Source organism: Vombatus ursinus, unplaced genomic scaffold (genome assembly GCF_900497805.2).
Source record: "Vombatus ursinus unplaced genomic scaffold, bare-nosed wombat genome assembly UNPS02015255.1, whole genome shotgun sequence".
Lineage (NCBI taxonomy): Eukaryota > Metazoa > Chordata > Mammalia > Diprotodontia > Vombatidae > Vombatus > Vombatus ursinus.
In genome coordinates this window covers 23,302,853-23,328,845 of record NW_020955033.1, presented here as the reverse complement: position 1 = coordinate 23,328,845, position 25,993 = coordinate 23,302,853, and the positions used below count along the sequence as shown (strand labels likewise).

General features: G+C 39.9%; 1 protein-coding gene across 1 annotated transcript in view; it reads left to right on the top strand.

Moving 5' to 3' along the window:
• The window catches only part of LOC114031802 (laminin subunit alpha-3-like), a 325,671-nt gene that overhangs the window by 10,507 nt on the left and 289,171 nt on the right, over positions 1-25,993 (top strand). The window contains exon 2 of the mRNA XM_027846940.1: positions 16,166-16,318. Within this exon, the coding sequence (XP_027702741.1) occupies positions 16,166-16,318 (153 nt within the window). The remainder of the gene's footprint in view (positions 1-16,165; positions 16,319-25,993) is intronic.

Here is a 25,993-nt window from a genome sequence, read left to right as displayed (position 1 = left end):
TCAGAGGAAGACTAATTGGAAGGCCTGGGAATGGTTCTATTATGTTTTAATGATCTTCGAAGAAAAATAGAAAGGGAGGGAAAGAAGACTACATTGGGGTTCTAGGGAAGAGAGAGAGGAAGGATGGAGAAAATTATCTCAAAAGGTCTATTCTTCTCCTAACATTCCCTCCCCGTGCATATTTAGTAATAGACACTCTAATATACTCCAGTTTTTTATCTAAATGTTTCCTATATCCTGATTTTGCCTGAAACATGAAGAGATCAAGAGTTAACTAAAGATTAAAAAAAAACCCACAACTTTATTTTTAAAAATTTGTATTTGTTTTTGTGAGGCAATTGAGTTAAGTGACTTGCCCAGGGTCACACAGCTAGTAAGTGTCAACTGTCTGAGGTTAGATTTGAACTCATGTCTATCCTAACTCCAGGCTGGGTGCTCTATCCACTACACCACTTCACTGCTCTTACAAAAAAACTTTAAAATGGAATGGAGAGTCAAACCTCTGTCTGGATGTTGGGGATTTACCTACCTGAGTACTCTGAGATATTTATACAATCAAAATTGTTCAAGGTTGTACAAAATTGGTTGTACAAATAACTTTTTGTCTGATATAAATACCATAAAACAGAAGAAAAAAGGAGCCATATGGACTTGAGGGCCGTTGGGTTGCTGCTAGGCTCAAAGTTAAGGAGTTGTAACAGGGTGAGGCTAATTAAATCTCCAACCTTTGTTAATAAATGCTTAGTTGCTTGATTTAGTCGACAGTGGGGAATGGTAGGCTCTGAATTTCAGAATAATGAAGGAGCTCTGGTCCAAGTGGCTTCTGAGGTGAAATCCCTTTTATAAATCTGGTCTCCACTTGAAGCCCTCCAGTAATGGGAAACTCACTATTTCCTAAGGCAATCCATTCAGAAATAGAATAGCAGAAAATTTTGATTTTGGAGTAGCTTGTATTCTATGCCATTGATTCTCTGTAAGGCATTGGTCTTGATTCTGGGGCCAGGTAATAAAAGTCTATTCCCTCTTCTGCAGGATAACTCTTATGATATTTGAAGAAAGCTGTCATGACTCTTCTTATATTTTTTCTTCTCCAAGCTAAAAAATATTTTATTTTTCCTAGTTAGTCACTGTGTGTAATAATTTTAAGTTCCTCTCCCTCCTGCCCTCCACTATTTTGGTCACTTGGTCTTAAATGCGCTTCAATTTTTCAATGTCTTTCCTGAAATATGGCATTCAGAACTTTACACAATGCTCACGATTTGGTCTATTATGGCAAAACTCAGCCAAAAAAGCAAATGTGATCTTGGGTTGCATTAATAGAGTGTTCAGCATACATAAGGTGATAGTCCTGTCTTATTTTGCATTGGTCAGACCACATATGAAGTATTTCACCACATTTTAGGAAGGACATTGAAAAGTTGAAGACTATCCAAAGGAGTGTCACCATGATGATAAGGGCAAGTTGAGTCTATTATGTAAAAGGATTAGTTGAAGAAAGTAGAGTACCCTTAGCCTTAACAAGAAAAGACTAGGGGGGACATTATAGCTATCTTCAAATTGTCTTCACATAAAGAAATACTACAGAGAATTAGACTTGTTTTGTTTAACTCCTGAGACCAAACTAGGCTCGATGTAAAGAAAAACTTCCTAACATTTTAATTACCTAGAAGTAAAATGGACTGTCTTGAAAGAGTGAATTTCCTTTCACCGGAGGTCTTTGAACTGAGAGTGAATCACAACTTGTCTGACATGTTCCAAAGGTGTTTCCCATTTTGATGTGGCTTGAACCTGATGACTTGTGAAGTCCCTTTTACTTTTGAAACGCTCTCATTCCTAAATCAGGACTATCAGGGACTATCTTCAAAGTGGAAAAAAGTCACCTTGACTTAGCAGGAAGGGCATCTTGATCCTTTGCCTTAATGATTAGGGGTTTGGGTTTGGTGGGGTGGCTCATGCCTATACAGTAATCTCTCCTCCTGGGGAAGCTAACACTGCTTGAGCTCTGGAGTTCTGAGATGCACTAGGGATAAAGCCTATTGGGTGCATGAACTAAGCCTGGGGGTGGGTGGAGGCAGGGAATTCAGCTGCCTAAGGAAGGTTGTACGGGTCCATATTGGGAACATAGCCGGTTAGAATTTCCTGACCAGTAATGGGACCAAACCCATGAGTGGAGGCTACATGTCTAGCCTGGACAAAATAGAAATATCTAATCTCGTGGGCAGCTAGGTGGCATAGTGAATAGAGCACCAGGCCTGGAGTCGGGAAGATCTCAGTTCAAATCTGACCTCAGATACTTACTAGCTGTGTGGCCCTGGGCAAGTCACTTAACCCTCTTTGCCTCAGTTCCTCATCTGTAAAATGAGCTGGAGAAGGAAATGTCAAACCGCTCCAGTATCTTTGCCAAGAAAACCCCAAAAAGGGGTCACAAAGAGTTGGATGTGACTGAACAACAACCATGAAATCTCAAAAAGGAAAAAGAAAATGATTGGGGGAGTGAGTGGGAGTCGTCAGTATTATGGGCTCCAGCTAGTTGAATAACCTTTGTTTTTGCTGTTTCAGACCCTGCCAGGGTTAGGGAAGGGCCCTATGCAATTGCCTGCATTCATTGTACCCTAGGAAAACCCTGCATGGATTAAACATGCTTTAAAACCCATATAATCAGAGTGGCTTTGCTGGGAAAGATTCCATGCAGAATATTTCAATGATTAGATAAGAATGGATAAATTACAGGCCTAATATTCCTTTTGTCTGTAGTACTGTAATAGAATCACATTAAAAAGTACCTCTGTGCTGTCTCCAAGTTGATTTCCTACTTCATTGTGTTTCAGTCTTTTTTGGCAATTGGGCTTAAGTGACTTGCTCAGGATCACACAACTAATAAGCGTCAAGTGTTTGGTCTGAGGCAGGATTTGAACTCAGTTCCTCCTGATTTCAGGGCTGGTGCTCTATCCACTGTATGTACCATCTAGCTGTCCCCTTACTTCATTGTGGCAGATAATCTGATGCAAACAATGCTTTTTTAAATGTTGTACTGAGTTACATGGATTTTCATTTACTAAAACATTTAGTAAAATACTGGTAAGAGGCTCCATTAAGATAATAACTTGATTGGTCATTTCTTACTCTATTTTCTTCATTCTGCTTTTGGATGAATTTTGTAGAATTTGTCCTGAATAAAATCTAGCTGTAGATATAAAATTTTATCACAAAACATCAGGAAATGATAAAAGTCATGATTTATTTTCAAGCACTTCAGTCATTGACATATATTTTTGCTTTTCACATCAACTGGGTACTGCATGCAGCCTGATTTATGGCTAGCTGACTGCTTCTGGCACTTGATGAAACATAAAATTTTAGCCTTGAAAATGACCTCAGAGTCCTGGAACTACCTTTCCAACAGTCTGGACAAATAGTCATCCCAACTCTACTTGAAGATTGTGATTATGAAATCACTAACTCCTGAGGCAGGACTTTTCACCTTAGTACAATTCTGATTGTGAGAAAGCTTTTTGTAATATTCAGATGAAATCTGCATTCCTGTAAGTTCCACTCCTTGGTTTTTGCTTGACTTTCCAGATGTACGGGGTGCCCAGGGAGGACTAGCATGTCTGGCTTCGGGGCTTGTGAGCCCTTTTTAAGGTTCCTCATCCACCTTTGGTGTCCGCCTGTCACCCAGTTCTCACCTAGAGCTCTAAGAAGCTGTAGAGCATGTGCAGTGGCCACACCCCAGAAAACTGCCTCTGCAAATAGGCTGAACCAGGTTCAGGGTAACCGACAGGCCTCAAACTGGTTGGTGAGATAGGGAGTTGTCTACCTCAACCATGTGAAGACTTCTCCCAGCAGAATGGGCAGATAAGAAGAATTTGTACCATTGGCCATGAAGGTGACTGAAGCAGGTACTGTGGAATGCTTAGAGTTTGGACAGATATTGATGACGCCAAAGTTATCCACTCCATCCTGGGACATTGTGAGGTTGTCCCTACTTTCGTCTTGCCATGGGATATCAATGACTGGAGGAGAGAGTGAGGCTGATGGCTTTGTGCAACTCTGCCTCAGTTAAATCCAATTCAGGAGCAAGTTAAGACATCACCCCATGATATAATTGGTCCAGGGCATGTTCTTGCCTCCTGCCAAACCCACTTTCAGAGTTTGGCGAGCCTACTTTTGGACATGCAGATGACATGTAATGGAGGAGCTCTGTTTTCAATTCAGAGCATGTTTGCTATTCACTCATTGTGTGATGCTGGAAAACCTTTTAACTGGCCAGTCAGCCAGTACTGAGCATGCATATAAAATCCACGAATGAGTCTTCTCTGGTGGCAAGTGAGGCATAAGTCCTCATTCTGTGGGCGTCTGGGGAGGGGTCTTGACCAGGGAAGAGACTGAAGTTTGGTATTTTCATATCCCTTGTATGCCTACTCACTCACCCTTTCACAAGTCAATTAAAAGACTTTCCATCAGCGGGCAGGAAACAGTCTCAGAATACCTGTGCATGCTCTGATTCAGGGGCAGGACCCCTCTATTACACCTCATCCAGCACTTCTAGGAGGTGACTTACCCTTCACCTGGTGTGTAGCAAGCAGGTGCTCCTGCCCTGAGGACTTCTTGACAGTCCATCCCCCCCCACCCCAAAAAACAAGTCAACAATTCCAAAGTGAGCCTAAAAGAAGAAAATTTGAAATTCAAAACAAATAAAATCAAAAACAATGGTTTAACAAATGTTGTTTTTTAAAAGACTAACAAAATCAATAAACTACTAATTTATTTGATCAAAATTTGACTTCAAAGAGAGGAAATTGTCAAGTGAGAGATCAACAAGGCAAATTCATGAATTCATGAATAGAGAGAAAATAAAGAGAATTGTCAAAAACTCCTATATACTATTACACATCAGTAAAAACTGAGAACTTAAAAAAATGGGTGAGTATTTACCATACCCAGGCATATATGTGTATATATACATATATTATTTGTATATATATGCAAATATGTGTATGTGTGTGTTTGTGTATACATATCTCTCATATGGTAGGGTTTTTAGTCATATATACAAATACTTCTTTTTTCCTTTTAGTCTAAAGTTGCTATTTCATTGGTATAGTGTACTTCTAGTAAGGAAACTCCTCTAACAGTACAGATCAACAACTACTCTGCCACTTCTTGTCTTAGAGAATTGCTTGGGGCACTGAGAGGTTAAGTGACTTGTATAGGGTAACACAGCCAGTTTGTGTCAGAGGCAGGACCTGAACCCAACTCCTCCTGACTCTAAGACCTGCTTTCTGTGTACTGTGTCATGTTCACTCTCCTACTGGAATATTTTTAAAATACTCAAATGAACAAGTTAGGAAATAGAGATGACAAAAAATCCAATCTCACAAGAAGAAATTGAGTAAGCCGTAGATAAACTGCCAAAAAGGGGGGAAAAAACCATCCTAGATCAGATGAATTTAGATGAATCAGATTCTATAAAATATTAAGATGGAAATTAATCTGAATATTATGTTAACTATTCTATTAATAGAGAAAGAAAACACTCTACCAAGTTCCTTCTATGAAACAGATATGGCCTATAAGGACCAAAACAAGGTGAGATAAAGCAGAGAAAGACAACTATTGAGCAAAATTAATTTATGAATGTTTATGCAAAACATTCAGATAAAATGTTTACCAAAGAAACAATAGCATTTGGAGAAGGGAGCAGATTTGTGATTTCATCTATGTTAGAAACTCCCAGTGGAGAAACTTTTAGCAACATAGATAAGCAACTATTCCGTAACTTATATTTCCTGAGAGTTGCCTGGGGCACTGGCAGTTTAAGTGATTTTCCTAGAGTCACACAGCCAATATATGTCAGAAGGGGGAGAACTCAAGTAGTTCTCATTCTGTTCCGACAAAACAGTTCTGACTCTGCACTATGCCATGCTACCTTTGTATCATTATGTCTAAAAAATTATTCCATGTAAACAAATTTAATTTTTTTTACCACGAGCGCAATTTAGTTCAACATTAGGAAAACAATTATCCTTTTAATCATATAAATAACAAAACCAAAAAAATCTCATATCAATAGATCCAGAAAAATCCTCTGACAAAATACAGCGCTTGCTGATGTTAAAAATGAGTTAAAAAAACACAAGTATATTGGAGGCAGCTAGGATAGAGGCCCTGGATTCAGGAGGACCTGAGTTCAAATGTGGACTCAGACACATAACATTCACTAGCTGTGTGACTCTGGGCAAGTCACTTAACCCCATTGCTTAGCCCCCCCCCCAAAAAAACCACAAATATAAAAAATCCTCTCTTTCTATGATCCACAATATTTATCCAAAAGCTAGCAATCATTACTTGTAATGGAGAAACTCTTCTTTCCCATTAAGTTCATTGGTTAATCAAGAATGCCTGAGTGTGCACGCAAGGGACATATTATTACTATTATTGTTGTTTTCCCTATCTTACAGATGATGATACTGAGCCTCAAAGGGGGTAAATTATTTGCCCAGGAACAGATAGTGAAGATAGTTGATGAAATTATACCACATTCAGCTCATGTATCTACTCTGCCTCTTTGCAAAATGCAATAATACAAAATACAAAAAAAATGTGTATCTTCAAAACACAAAGCCTTTCCAAAGAAAGAGTGCAGTGTTGAGATTGCAATAACCCTGGAATCTTCCTTACCTTGTCAGAGCTCCAGATGATTAGGAGCGCTCATTTTAGCCCTGCCCGTCTGAGACAAACTCCAGAAACTTTGCTAATCCTTATGTTGTTATGCGGAGGTGGGGAGGCGCATAGTGATATTTCATGGGATGTTTGAGGGATGATCTTCGTGAAATGTGAATGCACTCAGGAGTTCACTGCGTGTCATCAGGACAATGGAACTTGGTCCAGACTGTGCACTTGTTCTCTTAAGCCTGGGTCTCGTTCCCCACATCTGGCCTTGAGCAGGTGTTTGGCATATCACATAATCACTATTCCATGCCTTCTCTGTTTCAAGCCAGGGCCAAATGTAAGATGGGGTTATTTGATGTGGCAATGCACAGAATAGAATGGCAATGCACACAGGCTTAAATAATAAAGTGAAAGGAGAAGGTTATGTCAGTGTTACACTGCAGTGGCCTATGTATGGTAAGCCTTCAGTTTCTAAGGAAAAAATGCATAGTGGGGCTTTAGCCAGAATGTATTGCAAATGAGTATTATTTTAGTTTAGGTGAATGTCATTAAAATGATCATGGGTTCCAGCACCCCATAAGGGCAGGTGACTCCATATGCCATAAGGCAAATTCTGGATTATTCTTTAGGGCAATCTAGTCCTTCATTTATATGAGTTGTATCATTTCCCCCCTTTTAGCCCCCATTGCATTTGTACATCAACAGGCTAAAAGCAATATTCAGAAAGTCCTAGGGGTACAGAACACACCCAAGGCACCTCTCCTTTTGCTATGGTTTGTTGTTGTTGTTGAGTCATTTTTAGTCATGTTCGACTCTGTGACCCCGTTTGGGGTTTTCTTGCCAGAGATACAAGAGTAGTTTGCCATTTCCTTCTCCAGTTCATTTTACAGTTGAGGAAACTGAGGCAAATAGGATGAAATGACTTGTGCAGGGTCACACAACTAGTAAGTGTCTGTGGCTGGATTTGACCTCACAAAAATGAGTCTGCACGCCAGATGCTCTATCCACTGCACCATTTAGCTCCCACTCTACATTGGTAGCCACCTGTTATTTCCTCTATTACTCTACTCCTGCCTCTTGCCTACAGCTATCTTTCACTGCTGCAGGTGGGATGGGGTGAATTAATGCTGGCTACACAAAGTCCTTTCCCCCTTTTGCCTACACACCACACGCACAACCCATGCCCTGCAGACGCCAGAGGAAGCTCATAATTGAGGGAGAGGTGAGGACAAATTGCATCCTCTCAGGTAATGGGGGCCATATTAGTTGGACCTTCATCCCATCTGTGGATCCCTTTGGAAATGCATAAAGTCATCTGCCTGCCTGAACTGTTCATGGACTCTTTTCATATCACATGGTTCCTTGAGTTTTCTTTAAAAAAATTTAGTGACGTTTGCAATTTATAAAACATTCCTTCAGTGCTCATTCTCTACTGTTGGCATCCCAGTAGGCTGCACACTCATTAGGCCTCTCTATGAAGGTCATCCTCAGACACTCAGGGTTTTCACACAAATATGAATTCCCATGAACATCTCAGGAGAAGGTCACGAGAAGTGAAGCCTGAGTTTCTATCATTTCTGTTAGGCAACTAGGGGATGTTTCACTTCCAGATCTACTTTTTGATTTTTTTCAGGGCTGGCTTGTGGCCTTCTGGGCCCAGAACCTGACTGAATTTGGACTTTTGTTTAAGTATTTCCTCTGAGACATTGTGTCCGAGTGAGCAAATGTAAAAGGTAGGAGGAAAACAATTTTTTTTATTAAAAAAATTTTTTTTGATCCCATCCACCCAAAATTTTTTAAAAAAGAAAAAAAATAATAAAGTCCCTGTGATTATCCAAAGTTTCCATATAACAGTGTTTCTTGGAATTAATTTTTTTCTTTTTATTTTACTAGAAATTGTTTGGGGCTCTTCAGTTTAGAGTAGTTTTTGGCATTGATTATATAATCTTCTGAAGGATTCATTTTTCTTGGGCAAAAGAAAGTACCACTTCACTGTTGCCAAAACACACTTAAATCAGTTCAAGGAAAATCAGAGTTCCTGACTGCATTTTGATAAATTATTCCTATAGAACTTTTGCTTCAATATTTTTCCTGTCTTCCTGGCACAGGAAGACTAGTGTTGACTAGTTTCTTATTATTAGGTCAAAGTTCAATGCAGGAGAATGATATGTATAAACTCAAGTTTGAAGAAAAACGGTTGTGATGCAGGGTGTGTATGTTTGGGGGCAGGGGTGGGGGATGAGAAAGAGTATTGGCAGCTAGGATTGGGACAGTGGTTGAAGGCCAGAGCAGTATCATAGGATCGTAGCAGTATCATACGGATTCAGTGCTGAAAGGTACCTTAGAGATCCTTTAGTCAGTCCAACACTTCATTTTACAGATGAGGAAACTGAGGACCAGAAAGGTCAAAGGACTTACAAGTACCAAGCAGCTGAGCCAGGAACCACTGAGACAAGGTCCTAGGTAGATATGGTAGTTCAGAATTCAAAATTCAAATGGCATTTTATGTCATATACCCTTAAGGATTATATGAAGGTCTCTTTGAAAGCTGATTTTCTACTTAGAGTCAATTTGTCCCATCTACTGACTTTTTGTCTGGGTCCTTCCCACCCATAGAGCCTCTGTTCCATCCACTTCTTTCTTATCAACTCACATTTCTTCTCTTTTTTTCTCCTTCTTCCCCTCTTCCTCTCCGTTTTCCTCTCCCTCTCCCATTCCCTTTCTCCTTCTTCCTCTCTCCCTCTCCCATTCTCTCTCTCCTCTCCCATTCTATCTCTCCTTCTTCCTTTCTCTCCCACTCCCCTCCTCTCTCTTCCAATTTTTCTCTCCCTCTTCCTCTCCCCCTCTCCCATTTTCTCTTTCCCTCATTCTCTCCCATTCTCTCTCTTCCTCTCCCTCCCATTCCCTCTTTCTCTCCCATTCGCTCCATCTTCCTTACTCCCTCTCCCATTCTCTCTTTCCTTTTTTCTTTCTCACTTTCCTCTTCCACCTCTCTCTCTCTGTTCTTTTTCTCTCTCCCCACCTCCCGTTCAGCCAGCTCAAGGATCCCCTCAGGCGTGGCCAGCCCCTCTGCAATTCTTAATTTGAGCTAATGTTATTAAGGTTTAGCTATTACGTTGACTATTGGAGCAGAATGTGTGAGTGGTTCAAGGGCTGGGCTTCGAGTTAGGAATATATGAGCTCCCTATCCTGATGAAATCCTAGATCTTATGAGTATTTACCTTCTTATGCTTTGTTGCCTGGTTTGGCTTTGTATATGCTCTCCTTGCATCTCCTTAATTTCTCTTTCTTTCTTGTCATAGTCACATACGTATAATCTTTTCAACGGTCTCCTCATCTAGAATCTGCTTTCTGCATTGTCACGGCTCCCCACTTCCATATACTAATTTGTATCTGCTATTATGGTCACTGTCTCCTTTTGATTATTTTGGTCTCTAGTTGTGCCAAGGCAAGTTTGGATGTGTCTGCAGTGTGTGTGTGTGTGTGTGTGTGTGTGTGTGTTTGGGACCATAAAAAGTTAAATAACATTGATTTAGAAAAAATGTCTTTTTCAAGAATCTTGCATTCATTTAACACATATTAAAAAGTTTTAACTGTAATTTTTTTTTGCAAACTGTTTCTTCTTTCACAACTTGACTAATATGGAAATAGACTTTACATGATTACACATATATAACCTATATCAAATTGCTTACCATCTTAGGGTGGAGGGAGGAAAAGAAGGGAGAGAGAAAATTTGGAACTCAAATCTTATTAAAAAAGAATGTTAAAGATTGTCTTTGCATGTAATTGGAAAAAATAAAGTGCTACTTAAAAAGTTTTGTTTTACTTTCATTACACAATTGGAGCCCCCTTACTGGGAATATTCTACACTAACAAAATCACTAGGACTCATAAGTACTGTCTAAAAATAGTATATATAACTGTATTCAGGGACAATTACTATGAAGCAACAGTCAAACAAGGGAAGAGGGGTTGGAAACTCTCAGCTTCAGGCTCTACAATAATCCTTTTACTTCTAAACTATTTTTAAATTGTTCAGAGAGATCTGTTTACCTGGCTAGCCATGGAAGCCTAGTATAAACCTGTGTAGTTTTTTCTTATGTAGACAAAAAGGAAAGGCATATTTGCATAATGTAATATTCATTACTCATATTGATAGTGAATGTTTGAGATAGGTAGAGAAATACATTAATATCTGAAAGGGTGCCAACGTTGACATTTCTGGAATAGAAGTGTTTCCAGCTGGATGTAAATCCACGCACCTTTCAAATGTGAAGGACGTCTCCACCTTCGTTAAATAGAAATAAGTGATCAGCAGGAAAGAGCTAATAGAAAAAACAGCCAATGTTCAGGTGCCATTGGGTTGAATACTCACAAAGCAGGCACTCTATTATAACATCAGGGGACAGCTACGTGGCTTGGCAGATAGAACACTGGAGCTGGGACCAGGAAGATCTGAATTCAAACCCAGGCTCAGATACTTATTAGCTGCGGACCCTGAGCAAGTCATTTAATCCCCATTTGCCTCAGTTTCTCATCTGTAAAATGGGGACCCACTAGAAAAAAGAAATAGCAAACCACTCCAGTATCTTTGCCAAGAAGACCCCATGGACTTGCCCATGGGGTCAGGAAGAGTGAGACACGACTGAATGGCCGAATAGCAACAAAATAATAACATCAGTCTTATACCAAGCCATTGATAGCGCTTTGGGAATTTGAGAAATAGTTAATGGAAGTGTGTCCCTAATTTTTGTGTCTGAGACAGATAAATGTCTAAAGACAGAATGAGAATCCAGTCCCACAAAAATGTATTATGAAATGGATGAGAGCTACTGGTCACATACTAGCTTAAAATCACTCCTTTGGATCACTAGACCTTTATGCAATCAGTCTTTGAAACTCAAAAGAGCCTGTAAGCTGTCAAAGAAGTGGAATTGGCTGCTGTGGGAGGTAGTAACTTCTGTCTCACTTAATAGCTTTAATCTTTCTACACCTCTGTTGCTCATCTAGAAAATGAGGGGGTTGGACAAGATGGTGTCCTAAGGCCTCTTCCAGCTCCAGGTGTATGATGCTGTCATCCTTTTCAATGGAAGTCTTCAAGAGGGTAAGGATGACTATTTGTCAGGGACATGCTAGAGAAATTTCTATTTACGTAGGGGCAGCTAGGTAGATAGAGCACCGGACTTGGAATTAGGAACACTCATCTTCATGAGTTCAAATCCAGCCTCAGACGTTTACTACCTAGTGTGACCCTGGGCAAGTCACTTAACCCTGTTTGCTTCAGTTTCCTCGCCTGTAAAATGAGCTGGAGAAGCAAATGTCAAACTCCAGTATCTTTAACAAGAAGATCCCAAATGGGATCATGAAGAGTTGGACATGACTGAAATAACTGAACAACAACAACAGGGACAGCTAGGCGGTGCAGAGGAGATGGAGTGCTGGGCCTGTAATCAGAAAGACCTGAGTTCAAATGCAGCCTCAGATACTTATCACCTGTGTGATTTGGGGCAAGTCACTTAACCTCATCTTCCTCAACTGAAAAGTGGGGATCAAAATTACATCTATCTCCCACGGTTGTTGTGAGGCTTAAATGAGACAGTATTTGTAAAAAAAATTTGTAAAGCACTATTTGTAATATTTGTATGAGTGGCACATAGGAGATGCTGTATAAATGCTATTATTATTATTTACTGGCCTGACTGGATGAACTCTGAGGTTACTTTTAACTTTGAGTCTATGAAGTTGCTAGCAAGGTGAAAAGTACCAAAAGGGCTGTTCAACAGGAAATTTTCCACCCCAACAAACTGCTGGAGAGACTATAGACAAAAATGTTCACCATGTCATATTTGGTAATAATATCCCAAGAGAACAACATTCTGGTACAGGAATGAGTGGATGAGAAAGCATTTATATTAACCCTTGCTATGTGCCCAGTAAGAAGGCCAAGCACTGAGGATAGATATACAGAGTGAGGTAGTGCCTGCGCCTAAGGAGCTTCCACTCTAAAAGGGGGGAGAACAATGGAAGTGATGACCAGGGACGGGTGTTTTGGTCTGAGATTAGATGGTTGATGAGATTCTTTCCAAATCTGAAATTCTAAGATTCAGAAAGTCACAGGGATGATGATTGGAACAACAGGGCATTCAATTGTCCCATTTTTTGAGAGGCAATGGTAGCATTCGTTCTATTATAGCTCTCAGATTGAGATTTGGAAAACTGGAATCGGGCTGTGCGCCGGTAAGGATATGAGCAGCTGCAGACTGGAAAATGACCAGGGTGAGGAAGCCCAGTCCCAGAGAATTACTAGTTCAGTGGCTTAGCACCTCCTGAGCATGGTCTCTGGAGATCTGCTTTGGAGGGTGGGATAGCAACATGACAGAGGGAGACAAATGGCCAAGGTAAACAAGTATGGCCCCATGGAGTCAGAGCTGAATGAATGCCTTATACCTGAAATCTATCAGTTGTTGTCATATCTGACTCTTCATGATCCCATAGAGGGTTTTCTTGGCAGAGGTCCTGGAGTGCTTTGCCATTTCCTTCTCCAGCTGATTTGACAGATGAGTAAACTGAGGCAAACAGTATTAAATGACTTGCCCAGGTTCACACAGCTAGTGAGTATCTGAGGCCACATTTGAACTCAGGTCTTCCTGACTCTAGGCCCAGTGCTGTATCCATTGAGGAAAAGCAGTGTCTTAAAGCCCAATTCAGATACTACTAAAGAGTTAAGCAAAGACTTATGTTCAGCTTTGAAGAAGAGTAATAGTTTGCAATTAAAACTTGAAAAGTTCAATTTAATTAAGCAACAGAAGCAAAGAATTAGGCTCTAATCAATGCCAGAGTCAATGTAATAAGGCAAACTATTGTCACATATTAAAACATTTCTGTGCCCCAAGTATAATAGTAATTTCTTAGAACTCTGCATGTCTTTCAAAATTTATATAGACATGGCAAAAAACCATTACACAAGACTGAAATGCTCAAAAGTCACCTGAATCCTTTAAACATTTTTTGCTGATTTCTCATCCATGTCATGCCCACTCTTTTAGGTCCTTTACTTTTTTTCCCTCTACACTCTTTTCTTTTGTTACCTCATCAACCCCCATGGGTTCAGTGGACATTTTTATTCAGATGACTTTCAAAATTAGGTATACATCCTTGTCTCTCTCCCAAATTTCAGTTTCCCATCACCAGCTCTCCAGTGGATATTTATTTATTTTTCTTTTTTTTTTTTTGTGAGGCAGTGGGGTGAAGTGACTTGCCCAGGGTCACACAGCTAGTAAGTGTCAAGTGTCTGAAGCTAGATTTGAACTCAGGTCTTCCTGAATCCAGGGCTGGTGCTCTACCCACTGCTCCATCCAGAGCCTCTCCAGTGGGTATTTATTAACTAAATGTTCTGTAAGCATCTAATTCATATCCAAAACAGAACTCAATGTCTTTCTTTCCAAACACACCTTTCTCCCCAACCTCTCCCTCCCTCTGATTGGAGTGGGTGGAGGTTGAACATTGAACAGTTCACCCCCTACCCCTCTACCAGTTAAGGAGGACAAGCAGGGAATTCACCTCCTCATTTCCTTCCCATACACTTTCCTGGACTTCATGATCTCCAAAAACTCATTCTGCAAGATGAAATTAAATCTGAAATTCATACCTCCTGAGATCATTTCTGCTCTCAACTGCAGGAGTTCATCATGCTCACATTCTGGGTCCTCCCCCACCCTCTTCAGCTTCTTTCTATGGGTTTCTCCCCCAACCCTCATTAGATTGTGAGTTCCTTGAGGGCAGGGACTGTCATGCCTTTCTTTGTATCTCTAGCACTTATCAGTGCCTGAAACGTTTGCTGTTGTTGTTCAGTCATTTTCAGTTATGTCTGACTCTTCGTGACCCCATTTGGGGTTTTCTTGGCAAACATACTGGAGTGGTTTTCCATTTCCTTCTCTGGCTTATTTTACAGATGAGGAAACTGAGGCACACAGGGTTAAGTGACTTGTCCATGTCATACAACTAATAAGTGTCTGAAACCAGATTTGAACTTGGGAAGATGAGTCTTCTTGACTCTAGGCCTGGCACTCCATCTGCTGTGCTGCCTAGCTTCCCTGTGCCTGAAACATAGTAGGCACTTAATAAGTGTTTGTTGACTGACTCTGACTTCCCTGCTATTGTCTGCAGGACCACCATCTTTCCGGTCACCTAGATGTCATCCTTAGCTTCTCACTCTTACTCACCCCACATTCCAATTAGGTGTCCCGTCACATCATTTCTGACTCTACACCATCTCTCACATATGTCCCCTTTCTCTCTACTCACTCTATTTCAGACCCTCATCCCCTCTCACCTAGAATATTGCCTCTCATCTCTCCAATCTCTCTTCCGTGTAGCTGCCAAAGTGATTTTCCTGAAGTTCACATCTGATCACGTCACCCTACCCTGCTCAGTAAGCTGCAGTGTCTCTCTATTCCCTCTAGAATCAAGAGTGTAAACTCCAATGTTTGACATTTGAAGGTCTTCACCATCTCTCCCCTTCCTACCCTTCTAGACTTCTAACAGAACATTGCTCTTCTCCTTACATTCTGCAGTCTGGCTTATGCGTTGTTCTTCATTTCTCTTCATGCCTTTGGATCAGCTGTCCTCATACCTCTTTGAATACCTGGTTTCCTTTACGATTTAGCTCAAGCACCACCTTCTGTGTAAAGGGGAAACCTTTCTGGATCCCCTTCTCCCACCTGCTAACTAGTAAACTTGCACCTTTCAAATGACTTTATATTCATTTTATATTTTTTGTGTATGTACTTATATGTGTACATGTTATCTTCCCTTTTACTTTGGGTTCTGTGTCCCCAGTGGCTAGGAAAGTGCCTGTCACATAATAAATGTTTATTGATTGATTGACTGAAAATGATATTTCATAAACTTCAATGAAATTTAAACAATCAGTGTGATGTCATGACCATTGGACTTGCATTCAAGAGCACTGGGTTTGAGCTCCAGCTGTGACTTTATTTCTTTATTTCTTCATCTGGAAAATGAGTACTGGGGCAACTAAGCGGCCATAGTGGTTAGAACACTGGGCCTGGAGTCAGGAAGATGAGTCTTCCTGAGTTCAAATCTGGCCCCAGACACTGACTAGCTGTGTGACCCTGGGCAAGTCACTTAACACGGTCTGCCTCAGTTTCCTCATCTGTAAAATGAGCTGGAGAAGGAAATGGCAAACCACTCCAGAATCTTTGCAAGAAAACCCCAAATGGGATCATCGAGAGTTGGACATGACTGAAAAATAATGGAACAACAAGAAAATGAATATTAGACTTGATAATATTAAAGTTCGTTTCCAGCTCTAGTCATCTATAATCCTGCTTTTTCAGTGCATGTTATGATATACCTTATAATGCTAAGCCCTAGAAAGCTCTCTGCTTTCCATTTTTTTCCTTACTGTTTCTGTTACTATGAAAAAAGTAAAGTTAAAAAATAAAACTTTGGTTTTATTTTTTTTCAGGGCCAGTATTGTGACTACTGTAACTCTGGGGATCCCAATAAAGCTCACCCAATAACAAATGCAATTGATGGGACGGAACGTTGGTGGCAAAGCCCTCCTCTGTCTTTGGGCCTGCAGTACAACAAAGTCAATGTTACCCTAGATCTGGGACAGGTAAGTTACTTATTCACTTGACGTGACCAAAAATTGAATCGTTGATTTTATGGCTAGTGTTGTTGACACAACATTTTTTTTTACACTTTTCACTATTCATTTCAAAAAAAAATTGTGATTTTTGGTTAGTCTGAACTTGACAAACACCAACAAACATAAACACTTCTATCAACAAAGAACATAATGACTAGCATTTATAAGGTACTTTAAGATTAGTAAAGTACTTTATAAATATATCTCATATTATCTTCATAGCAACCCAAAGGGTGATGCTATTATTATGCCCATTTTACAGATGAGGAAACAGATAATTAACTTGCTCAGGGTCACACAGCTACTAAATTTTTGAGACAAGATTTAAATTCATGTCTTCTAGACACTAGATGTAGCACCTTAGCCACCACTATACCACTCAGCTGTTTCCTGATGCTTAAATAGCATTATATATGAACTGAACTATGACTCTTCATTACTAAGTTTGTTATTTTTGAAAAGTACATAGCTCTGTGTCTCCTTCTGAATTTCTATCTACTTTTTTAAGTTAAAAAAATTTCAATGATCTCCTTTTCTTTTTTTTTCTACTTTTTTTGGGTATCATTGTTACTACTTGCCTTATTTCTACCCAATTCTCCTTCCATTAGAAATAATTCCTCCCCCCAATCAGAGCCTTGTAACAAACATAATTAAGCAAAACAAATCCAGACATTGTCTATGTTTGAAAAGCTAGTCTAACTCTGTACCACAAATCTACAAATCCATTACCTCTCTACCAGGAGGTAGAGAGTGTTCTTTTTTAAAGATATTGTAAACAAAATTTTTATTCTGAGTTATATACACACAAAAGAGAGAACATCTTTATATATGAAGAATAGAAGAAAATTGTATGGAAAACTGGAACTTGCTGCTATGTATTGTTTGCTTTTTTAAAAAGTTTATAATAAATTCAACACGTTATTTCAAAGCTTCCCTCTTTATGTTTCCCTTTGAACTTCCTTCCCATTTATGCATTTCATCAGATGATTCAATGACTCTGTTTTTGGTAGGGAATATTCTTGATCATTATCATCATCACTATTCATTTCACCATTCTTTACTAAATCTGACTAGTCATAAACTGTGCTCTTTAATTGGCAAAGATTTTTTTTTTTGTTATTGAAGTCTGCAATAAACATTCTTTTCCTTGACAGCCCTGGCCTTATGGACCCTGGCCTTGATTGATACCAATGAGAAATAATCTTGTGAAATACATTCAAAAACACTCCGAAGTCATCTCATGAAACTTAGTCTCACGATTTGCCCTATCCCCCAAATCTGGGAGTTCCAATGGATCAGATTGCAACTATGATTTGACGTGGTTCTCTCAGTTCCGTGATCTTTGTTCAAGCTGAAACTAATCTCCTTGTTGGCTAGTCTAGTGAAAATTATACCATGAATTAATGGAGTATCCCACAAAAGAAACACTGAATGAGGTGAATCTGAAAGGGAGGGCTACTCCACACACTGAACGTCTTTAGAGCCCTTTTGCCTGTCATAAAGTCTTATAGGGTTTCTTGTAAATTTCCTGTTGGTTTAAATTAATATGGTCCATTGGCTGTACTGAATATCAGCTAATTGAATTTGTATTTTGGGGAAAATTTTGGTAGATCCTTGGTGGAGAGTCTCTCTTTACTCTTTCTAACAACAATTAGTTTATCTATTTCATCAGCTAATAGTGCAACTAACCTGGGAGACTGGACTTCCATTCTATTTATTTAACCAAGGGCTACTACATTCACTAAGGTTTAGTAACCTATTCAAAATGCCATTTATTGAACTTGGCATAAGATCAGATGGATCTGTGTTTATGCTTTTGCCCTGAAAGCTAATTGTTCTGTTTTGTTTTAATACTCTTTTGATGTGTTGGAAACTTCTAATTAGGAAAATTAAACAGCAATGTGCCAATGTAGGAATAATCCAATAAATTGCCCACTATTGGGACTAAGCATGACACACATATTTATGGAGACTGCCTGTTCATTGGCTTTGAACAGCTCAAGGGAGATGGTTGTCTCCAATTTGTGCCTAGTAAAACTAAGTTCAGACATCTACCTTTAGTAAGGTTTAATGGAAAAAGAATGATGCTTTAAGAAATACTGGATTGAGTCTGTTTAGAGTAGAGGTCCTTAGCTTGGGGTTCATTGATACGGGGGTCTGTGGATAGCTTTCAGGGGGTTTATGAATTTGAAAGGGAAAAATTATATCTTTATTTCAATGGAATTAGTTTCTTTTGTAATGCTATGCATTTTATTATATGCATTTAAAATATTTTGAGAAGGGATTCATAGGCTTCACCAGATGGTCAAAGTGGTCTATGACATAAATGGAGGTGGGAGGGAAGGAAAGGGAATAATCATTTGTATAGTGCCTACTATGTGCCATGCACTATGCTAAATGATTTAAAAAATAAATGATATCTCATCTGATTATTGTTATAATAACCCTGCAACGTAGGCGTTATTATTATCCCCAATTTTACAGGTGAAGAAACTGAGGCAGAGCTTAAGTGACTTGCCCAGGGTCACACAGCTAATAAGTGTTTGTGGTCAAATTTCAATTCAGGCCTATCTGACTCCAGGCCCAGCGCTCTATCCACTGTACCACCAGATGCCTCAGTTAATAATCCTCATTAAAAAACAAAACCAAAAAAGCTAGATTGCTGGGTTAGGGCTTTGGAGAAGGGGCCCACCTGGGGCAGATGGACAAAAGTGATTGCTATTGGCTAAGGCATCGTTATGTACAGTGAAGGAGAGAGGAGGAAAGGAAAAAGGTAGGGACAGGAAGAACGAGAAGGGAAGGATGAAGGAGGGAGAGGTGGGGGATGCGAGGAAGAGAGGAAAGAAGAGGAGAAGGAAATAGAGAGGGAGAGGGAAAAGGAGAGGGTGAGGAGAGAAAGAGGAAAGGAGAGAAGAAGAGGAGAGGGAGAAAAGAGGAGAATAGAAAAATAAAGATAGAGGGAAAAGGAATGAGAAAGAAGGGAAGGGAGAGAAGAGATTGGAGAGAGAGGATAGACAGAAGAGAGAGAAGCAGGGAGAGGGAGAGAAGCAGAGACCCAAGGAAAGAAACAGAGGCAGTCAAGAGGGAGGCATTGTGATGGAGTGTGTGTGTGTGTAGGGGAAGAGGTAAGATAAGAAAAGGAGAAAAAAAAGAATCCTCATTTAAGAGCATCTGTGGTGTGTGATTTGGTGGATTCAGATAGCAGTATTTCATAGAACCCACAGAGAAGGAAAAAGCCAAAGGGTAGTTGTATGAGGCTGAAGACATTGTATTTCTCTCAGGTTCACTACTCTGTTATCCTAGGGTGACAAAGCAATTCATATATGACCTTAAATAAGGAGCATATATATTTAAATGATACTAACAATTGTGATCACCCTATTAGATGATTTTCTTTCAATTGTTTGTAGGGAAGGTATTTAGTGAGAGATATTCTTTGGATATTAGATGGGGAGTGTCTGTTGTGTCAAAACAGTGTATTGAAAGGGGAACAAAGATACCCACCCAAAACAGTTATAGTAGGAGAGTTAAGTGAAGTGAAAACAACAACCATTTATTAAGTGCTTACTATAGGTCCAGAACTGTGCTAAATTCTAGGGATACAGATACAAGCAAAAATGAAAGTCAGTCTCTGTCTTCAAGGAGAGGATATTCTAATGGTGGTGGTGGGGACAACTCATAAAGAAAGCTGAAAATTGTGGAGGGATGGACAAGGAGAGAAAGAAACTCATGGAGCATGGCCAACCAAGGGATCAAGATAGGGAAGGAAAGAAAGTGTAGCCTGAATGGAAGTTATAGAAAGAATTGAGGGGTGGGGGAATTGGAAGTCACAGTGATGGAATGATAAGAGATTATGATCAGAAAAGGGAATTTCAGATTTCATGAACATGGGAGTTGAACACTTTTGGATGATGGTAAGAACAAGAATATTACCATCTCTGTGTGTAGCTGAGGTAGAGTGGAGGAATAGGTCATGGGAACTGAGTGGATTCAAGAATTAGGAAGTTGGGCTGTTCGAGGAAGCATCAATACGTATGTTGAAGTCTCCTAGTATGAAGGCAGGAGTAAGTGAAGATTGCATGTGAGCCAAGCACTGAACTCATTGAGGAAAAAAGTAGTGTATCTTAGAGGTTGGTAAATGATAGCTGCTAGAATCTTGATTGGGCAATAAATTTGGATTAAAGGAATCTTACAGAGTAGTGGTTAAGGGTGGTACAGTGGATAGAGAACCTGCCCTGGAGTCAGGAAAACCTGAGTTCAAATCTGGCCTCAAATACCCTGGGAAAGTCACTTAACCCCAATTGCCTCTCCAACCCAAAAAAAGAGTTGAGGTTACTGAGTAATTGTGGTAGAGGGAGATTCGGGAAGTGGCAATGGGGAGCAGGGAGTATTTCACCTCCTCCCCTGCCACCCCACCCCACCCTATGACCAGTAAACCAGTACTGAAAAAGGTAGTGAGGACAGGAGTATCATTAGGAGACCTCAGTTAGAGCTCCAGAGCATGGAGGGAGTAGGAAAGGAAAAGGTTTAAGATTAAAGTAAATTTATTACTTATAGAACAGACATTCCAGAGAGCACAGATGAAGAGCAGGTGGATCTGGAGTGGAACATTTGGGAAGCAGGATTGAGAAGAATGGGGGTAAGGGAACACACAGAGGAGGATGTTCAGTGGTAGCCTGGTGCTCAAAATCACTGAAATGGGGAGAGTATAACCAGGTTGGAGTAAGATAACTATTGGGCAATGAGTCTAAGCAGAGTATCAGTGTTTAGAGAGAAGTCTTTGAGGGAGGCAAGTGATTATTCAAAGCCATTCTTTGCGGTCTTGGAGCAGGTAGAGAAGTTGAGTCCTATGATGTTGGGAGGGCTACCTCACGGCAGGCAAGAGCAGATGAAGGTAAGGCTTGGGGGAGTCCAGACAGGAGGCAGGAAGGGGCAATTCTGGTCCCCTCTCTGGCTCTTTTGCTAGATCTTCCTCTAGGTGACTCCTATTAATTATGAGTGTCCTCTAAGGCTCTGTCCTGAGCCCTGATGTTCTCCTTCTAAACTATCTCACAAAGTGATCTCACCAATTCCCATCAGTTTAATGACTATTTCTATGCAGGTGATTCCAAGATGCATATATCCATCTCTAGTATCTCTTCTGAGCTACAGTCCCATATCACCAAATACCTATTTGACACCTTGAGCTGGATGTTCTGTAGACATCTCAAACTCAACATGTCTGAGACAGAACTCACTATCTTTGCCTCAAAATTCTTCCCTTTTCCCAACTTTCCTATTATTGTTGAGGGCATCACCATCTTCCTGGTCACTGAGCCTTGCAACCTCCATGTCATTCTTGCACTTTACCTTATATGGCTAATTTTTGCCAAGTCTTGTTCTTTCTACCTTTATAACAATTTTCTTATATGTCCCCTTTTCTCCACTCACATATCTACCTCTCTGGTGCAAGCCTCCATTACCTCATGTTTATACTATTGTAACACCCTTCTCTTTGTACTCCCAGGGGCAATCGATCCCCATTTCAGTCCATCCTCCACTCAGCTGTCAAAATTATCTCTCTACATCCCACCCCTTCCTCAAGAAACTCCAGTTGTTTCCTATTACTTCTAGGATCAAATATTAAAACTTCTGTTTAGCTTTTAAAGCCCTTCACAATTTGGCCCCTTCCCACCTTTCCAGTCTTCTTAAACTTTATTCCCCTTTATGTGACACTGGCCTACTTGTCATTCCTCACACAGAACCCTCCATCATCTAAACTTTGTTCCTTTTTGATATCTGTCCCACGCCTGGAATGCTCTCCATTGTCTCCATTAGTTCTGCAAGAAGGTCTTGCTGGTTCCCTCCCCCTATTGCTAATGACTTCTCTCTGAAATTAATTCCCATTTACACTAATACATGCTTGCTGATGGACTGATTGGTAATATATGTAAGGTAATATATGCAATATATGTAGGCTTTGTGAACCTTAAAGAGCTATTTAAATGTTAACTGTTATTAAATAAGAGACTCCTATTTATGAACAGAGTCAACTCTTGGCAGAATGGTGGGTAGGAGAATTTCGTTTTGAGCTTTCTAATGTCTCTATTCTGTGCCCTTTATCCCTTTTCAGCCCTTCTTCCCCTTCTTGATATCCAATGCTCTCATACTGCCCCATGTTGACTCTTAATGAGAGAAAATGAACTGATGAGCTCATTCGTGCAAAGGAATTAGGACCTCTGGCACTTACTGGCTGTGTGACTCTAGGCACGTTACTTAATCTCTCAGTGGTCAAGGCAAATTTCTGAGAAAAGAGTTTGCAGAAAAGGTGCTGGCTTGCACTGGTATAGGGAATTCCTTACAGAAGTGAAATCACAGATCTGGTACCTACCTATTAGAGACTTAACATGTTACTAAACCAGTACTGTGTACTAGCAAGAGCAAAGGACTTAGTATTAGGAGAGCTGGGCTCAAATTCTGGCTCTGATGCTTAGATCATATGGGTTACTTTGTCTCTCTAGGCCTCAGTTTCTTCATCTAGTAGAATGTAAGCTTCTTAAATACAGGGATTGCCTTCGTATTCCTAAAACTAAGGGTAATGCCATGAACATAATAGATGTTTAATAAAGGCTTGTTGGATTTGATTAGATTAGATATATAGAATGGGAGACTTTGAATAGCTGATCTCTCTAAGACATTTTTCAATTGTAGAGCTCTGATCCTAATTCATAAGTTTATTGTGAAGAAAGTACATTTTAAGCCTTAAAGGAGTATTTCGGTGTGAGTTTGTTATTGCCACTTCTAGACCTTTAGGCAGAATTTATTACTTAACAGTTCCAGGGATGGGGAATCTTCGGCCTGCATCACTGAGTTTGGAGTCAGTGGAAGGACTGCACTTGAGAACCTAGAGGGCCCCATGTGGCTTCAAGGCCTCAGGTTCCCCACCCCTGGAAAGGAATGATTCCCTAATGGCAGAAATTCAGACATTAATAGAGAAGATAATTAGGGATGAGAGAGGTCTACTGGACAGAGCACTGGATTTGGAGACAGAGCACCTTATTCAAAATCTATCTCTTTTATTTAAACTTGTGTGACCTTGGACAAATTGCTTGACCTCTCTTGGCCTCAATTTTCTCATCTGTAAAAGGAGATTGTGGGACTTGGTAGCTTTTAGGACACCTTCCAGCCCTAAATCTATGACCTTTTAAATGCCTCTGAAACTGCAATCTACCTGTGCACCTTGCCAGCTCAGTTCATTAATACTTGGTAGCAACACAATCAAAAATGTTTCTTGGGAATGGACGCTGAATTCTAAAAATAAAGAGAAATGGCACAGTTTTTTCCTTATGGAGTCTTTAAAAATAATTTTTTGCCTCTTCCCCAGCAAAATTTGACAAATTTTAGACATGTTTGGCTTCAAACTATGGCAGGCATCCCATTAATAACATTAGTGGGAGGCTTGTAACTGCAAAGGCCAAATTCCATGAATTTACCATAGAGGCTCTGAAAACTCTTGGGCTAAATGTAGTATCTCAAGGGATCCCATGGCATTCCCCTGTCTCCAGTGAGGGCTAGCCCACAGTATCACTCTGTTCCAGGGCACTTTCCCATTAGACTGCACAGCCTTTTTCTTTATGAGGGTTATGAACTAGTGCTAGAGTCTTCCTCTCAGACCTACATCCCTACTCTTACCCTTTTCTTCAGTATGTCATTTTGCACATGGTTCTTATGTTTATGGCCACATATAAACTTGCTTTATTTCCTTCTTTTCCTTCTCCCTCTTTTTATCCTATTTGCTTTTAATTCCTTTAGATACCTAAGATATTCGTGACACCTTGGAACCTGTCCCCTTTATCCTCTCACCTTCTTTCAACTCTCCTCCTCAACATGCATGCCCCACCCCCATCCCTCAGCCAACCAGCCAACCAGCCAACCAGCCAACCAACACTTGCAAACACTTCCCACATCACACTCTCCTCTGGCAGCCATTCATTTCCTATAATGTTCCTTGTGGCTACCCAAACAAAATGGATCACATTTCAGTCCTTCCCTCAATAGTTTCCCTTCTGTCTATAAGGGATATCCTAAACCACATCCTTGGTCTCTTCTGTAAAAGCGTTTCTGTTGAATGCTATGTCTTGTCTCAAAAGATATTATCTTATCTCTTTTCTTCATTTTCCTGTATTATTCCTAAGTCCTTTCTCTGGTCCTGTTTTAATTTTGCATACCTAAATCACTCTACTTAAATATTTTATTAATATTAAAAAATTCTATGTTGTTTGTGTCCTTGGTTCCTAAAAAAATTCCCCAGCAGCTAAGATGTATGGAGATTTTCCTGTTCATAGTCCCTAAAATTTAACTCTTGAAGGGAATTAAGGAAAATGCTGAGAATATGACTTAATGTTCAAATGTTGAGTTGTTTCAGTCATGTCCTACTCTTTGTGACCCCATCTGGAGTTTTATTGGCAAAGATACTGGAGTGGTATGGCATTTCCTTTTCCAGCTCATTTTACAGATGAGGAAACTGAGGCAAGCAGGGTTAAGTGACTTGTCCAGGATCACACAGCAAGTAAGTGTCTGAAGCCAGATTTGAACTCATGAAAATGAGTCTTCTGATTCCAAGCCTGGTGCTCTACCCACTGCTCCATCTAACTGCCCATATGACTTAATAAAGACTTTCGAATGTCACTTATGTTTGTATAGAAACATATGCACATGGTTGTATGTGTTTGTATATATGGAGAGAGACATAGAGAGAGAGAGAGAAGGAAGAGGCGAGGATTAGAAACGAGCAATAGAAGCCCCTCTACCTAATTTGTGATGAAATTGAAGCATTAAGGAAATGTTAATTTTAATAATAAATAAACATATATACATACACACATATGTAAAGAGAGAGAGACAGACAGAGAGACAGAGAGAGACAGAGAGACAGAGAGAAAGAGGTGGGAATTGGAAACAAGGATGATAGGAAGCCCCTCTCCCTCTCTACATTTGTTTTGAAGTTATACCAAGAAAAAACGTGATGAAATTTAAGAATGATAGAATTAGGTTAGCCATAAAAATTATGATAATAATAACAACTGACATTTATATACTACTTGAAGGTATATGAAGTGTTTTGTGTATAGTATCTCATTTGATCCTCACAATAATCCTGTGAGATAAATGTTACAGGTGTTTTTATAGCCACTTTACAGATTAAAAAAAACTGAGCAGTTTGCTAGTGGTCACGAAACTAAGAAATGTCAGAAGAAGGACATGAACTCATGTCTTCTGGCTCCTAGGTCATTACTACTCTACTACATCACTGTATCATAAGGAAGGAGATTCTAGCAGAGAATATTAAGCAATTACTGAGGAAAATTCTGGATGTCTTGAAATATTTAAAACAGAACACACAGAGGCATCTCTGTTTAAGCACTCTCTTATCAAAATCTTGCCTGAAGGCAGAAAGATGGATTTTATGACATTTGGAATATCTTCATGCGGTTTGATTCTCTGACTTGTTCAAGAAAAAGGGGACAAATATTTGTCAAATGAGATGATACTTATATGTGGAAAACAATTTGTGGGAGGCAGCGTTGGGTAGATTTCCCAAGAGTTTGGGAGAGAGAGAGAGAGAGAGAGAGAGAGAGAGAGAGAGAGAGAGAGAGAGAGAGA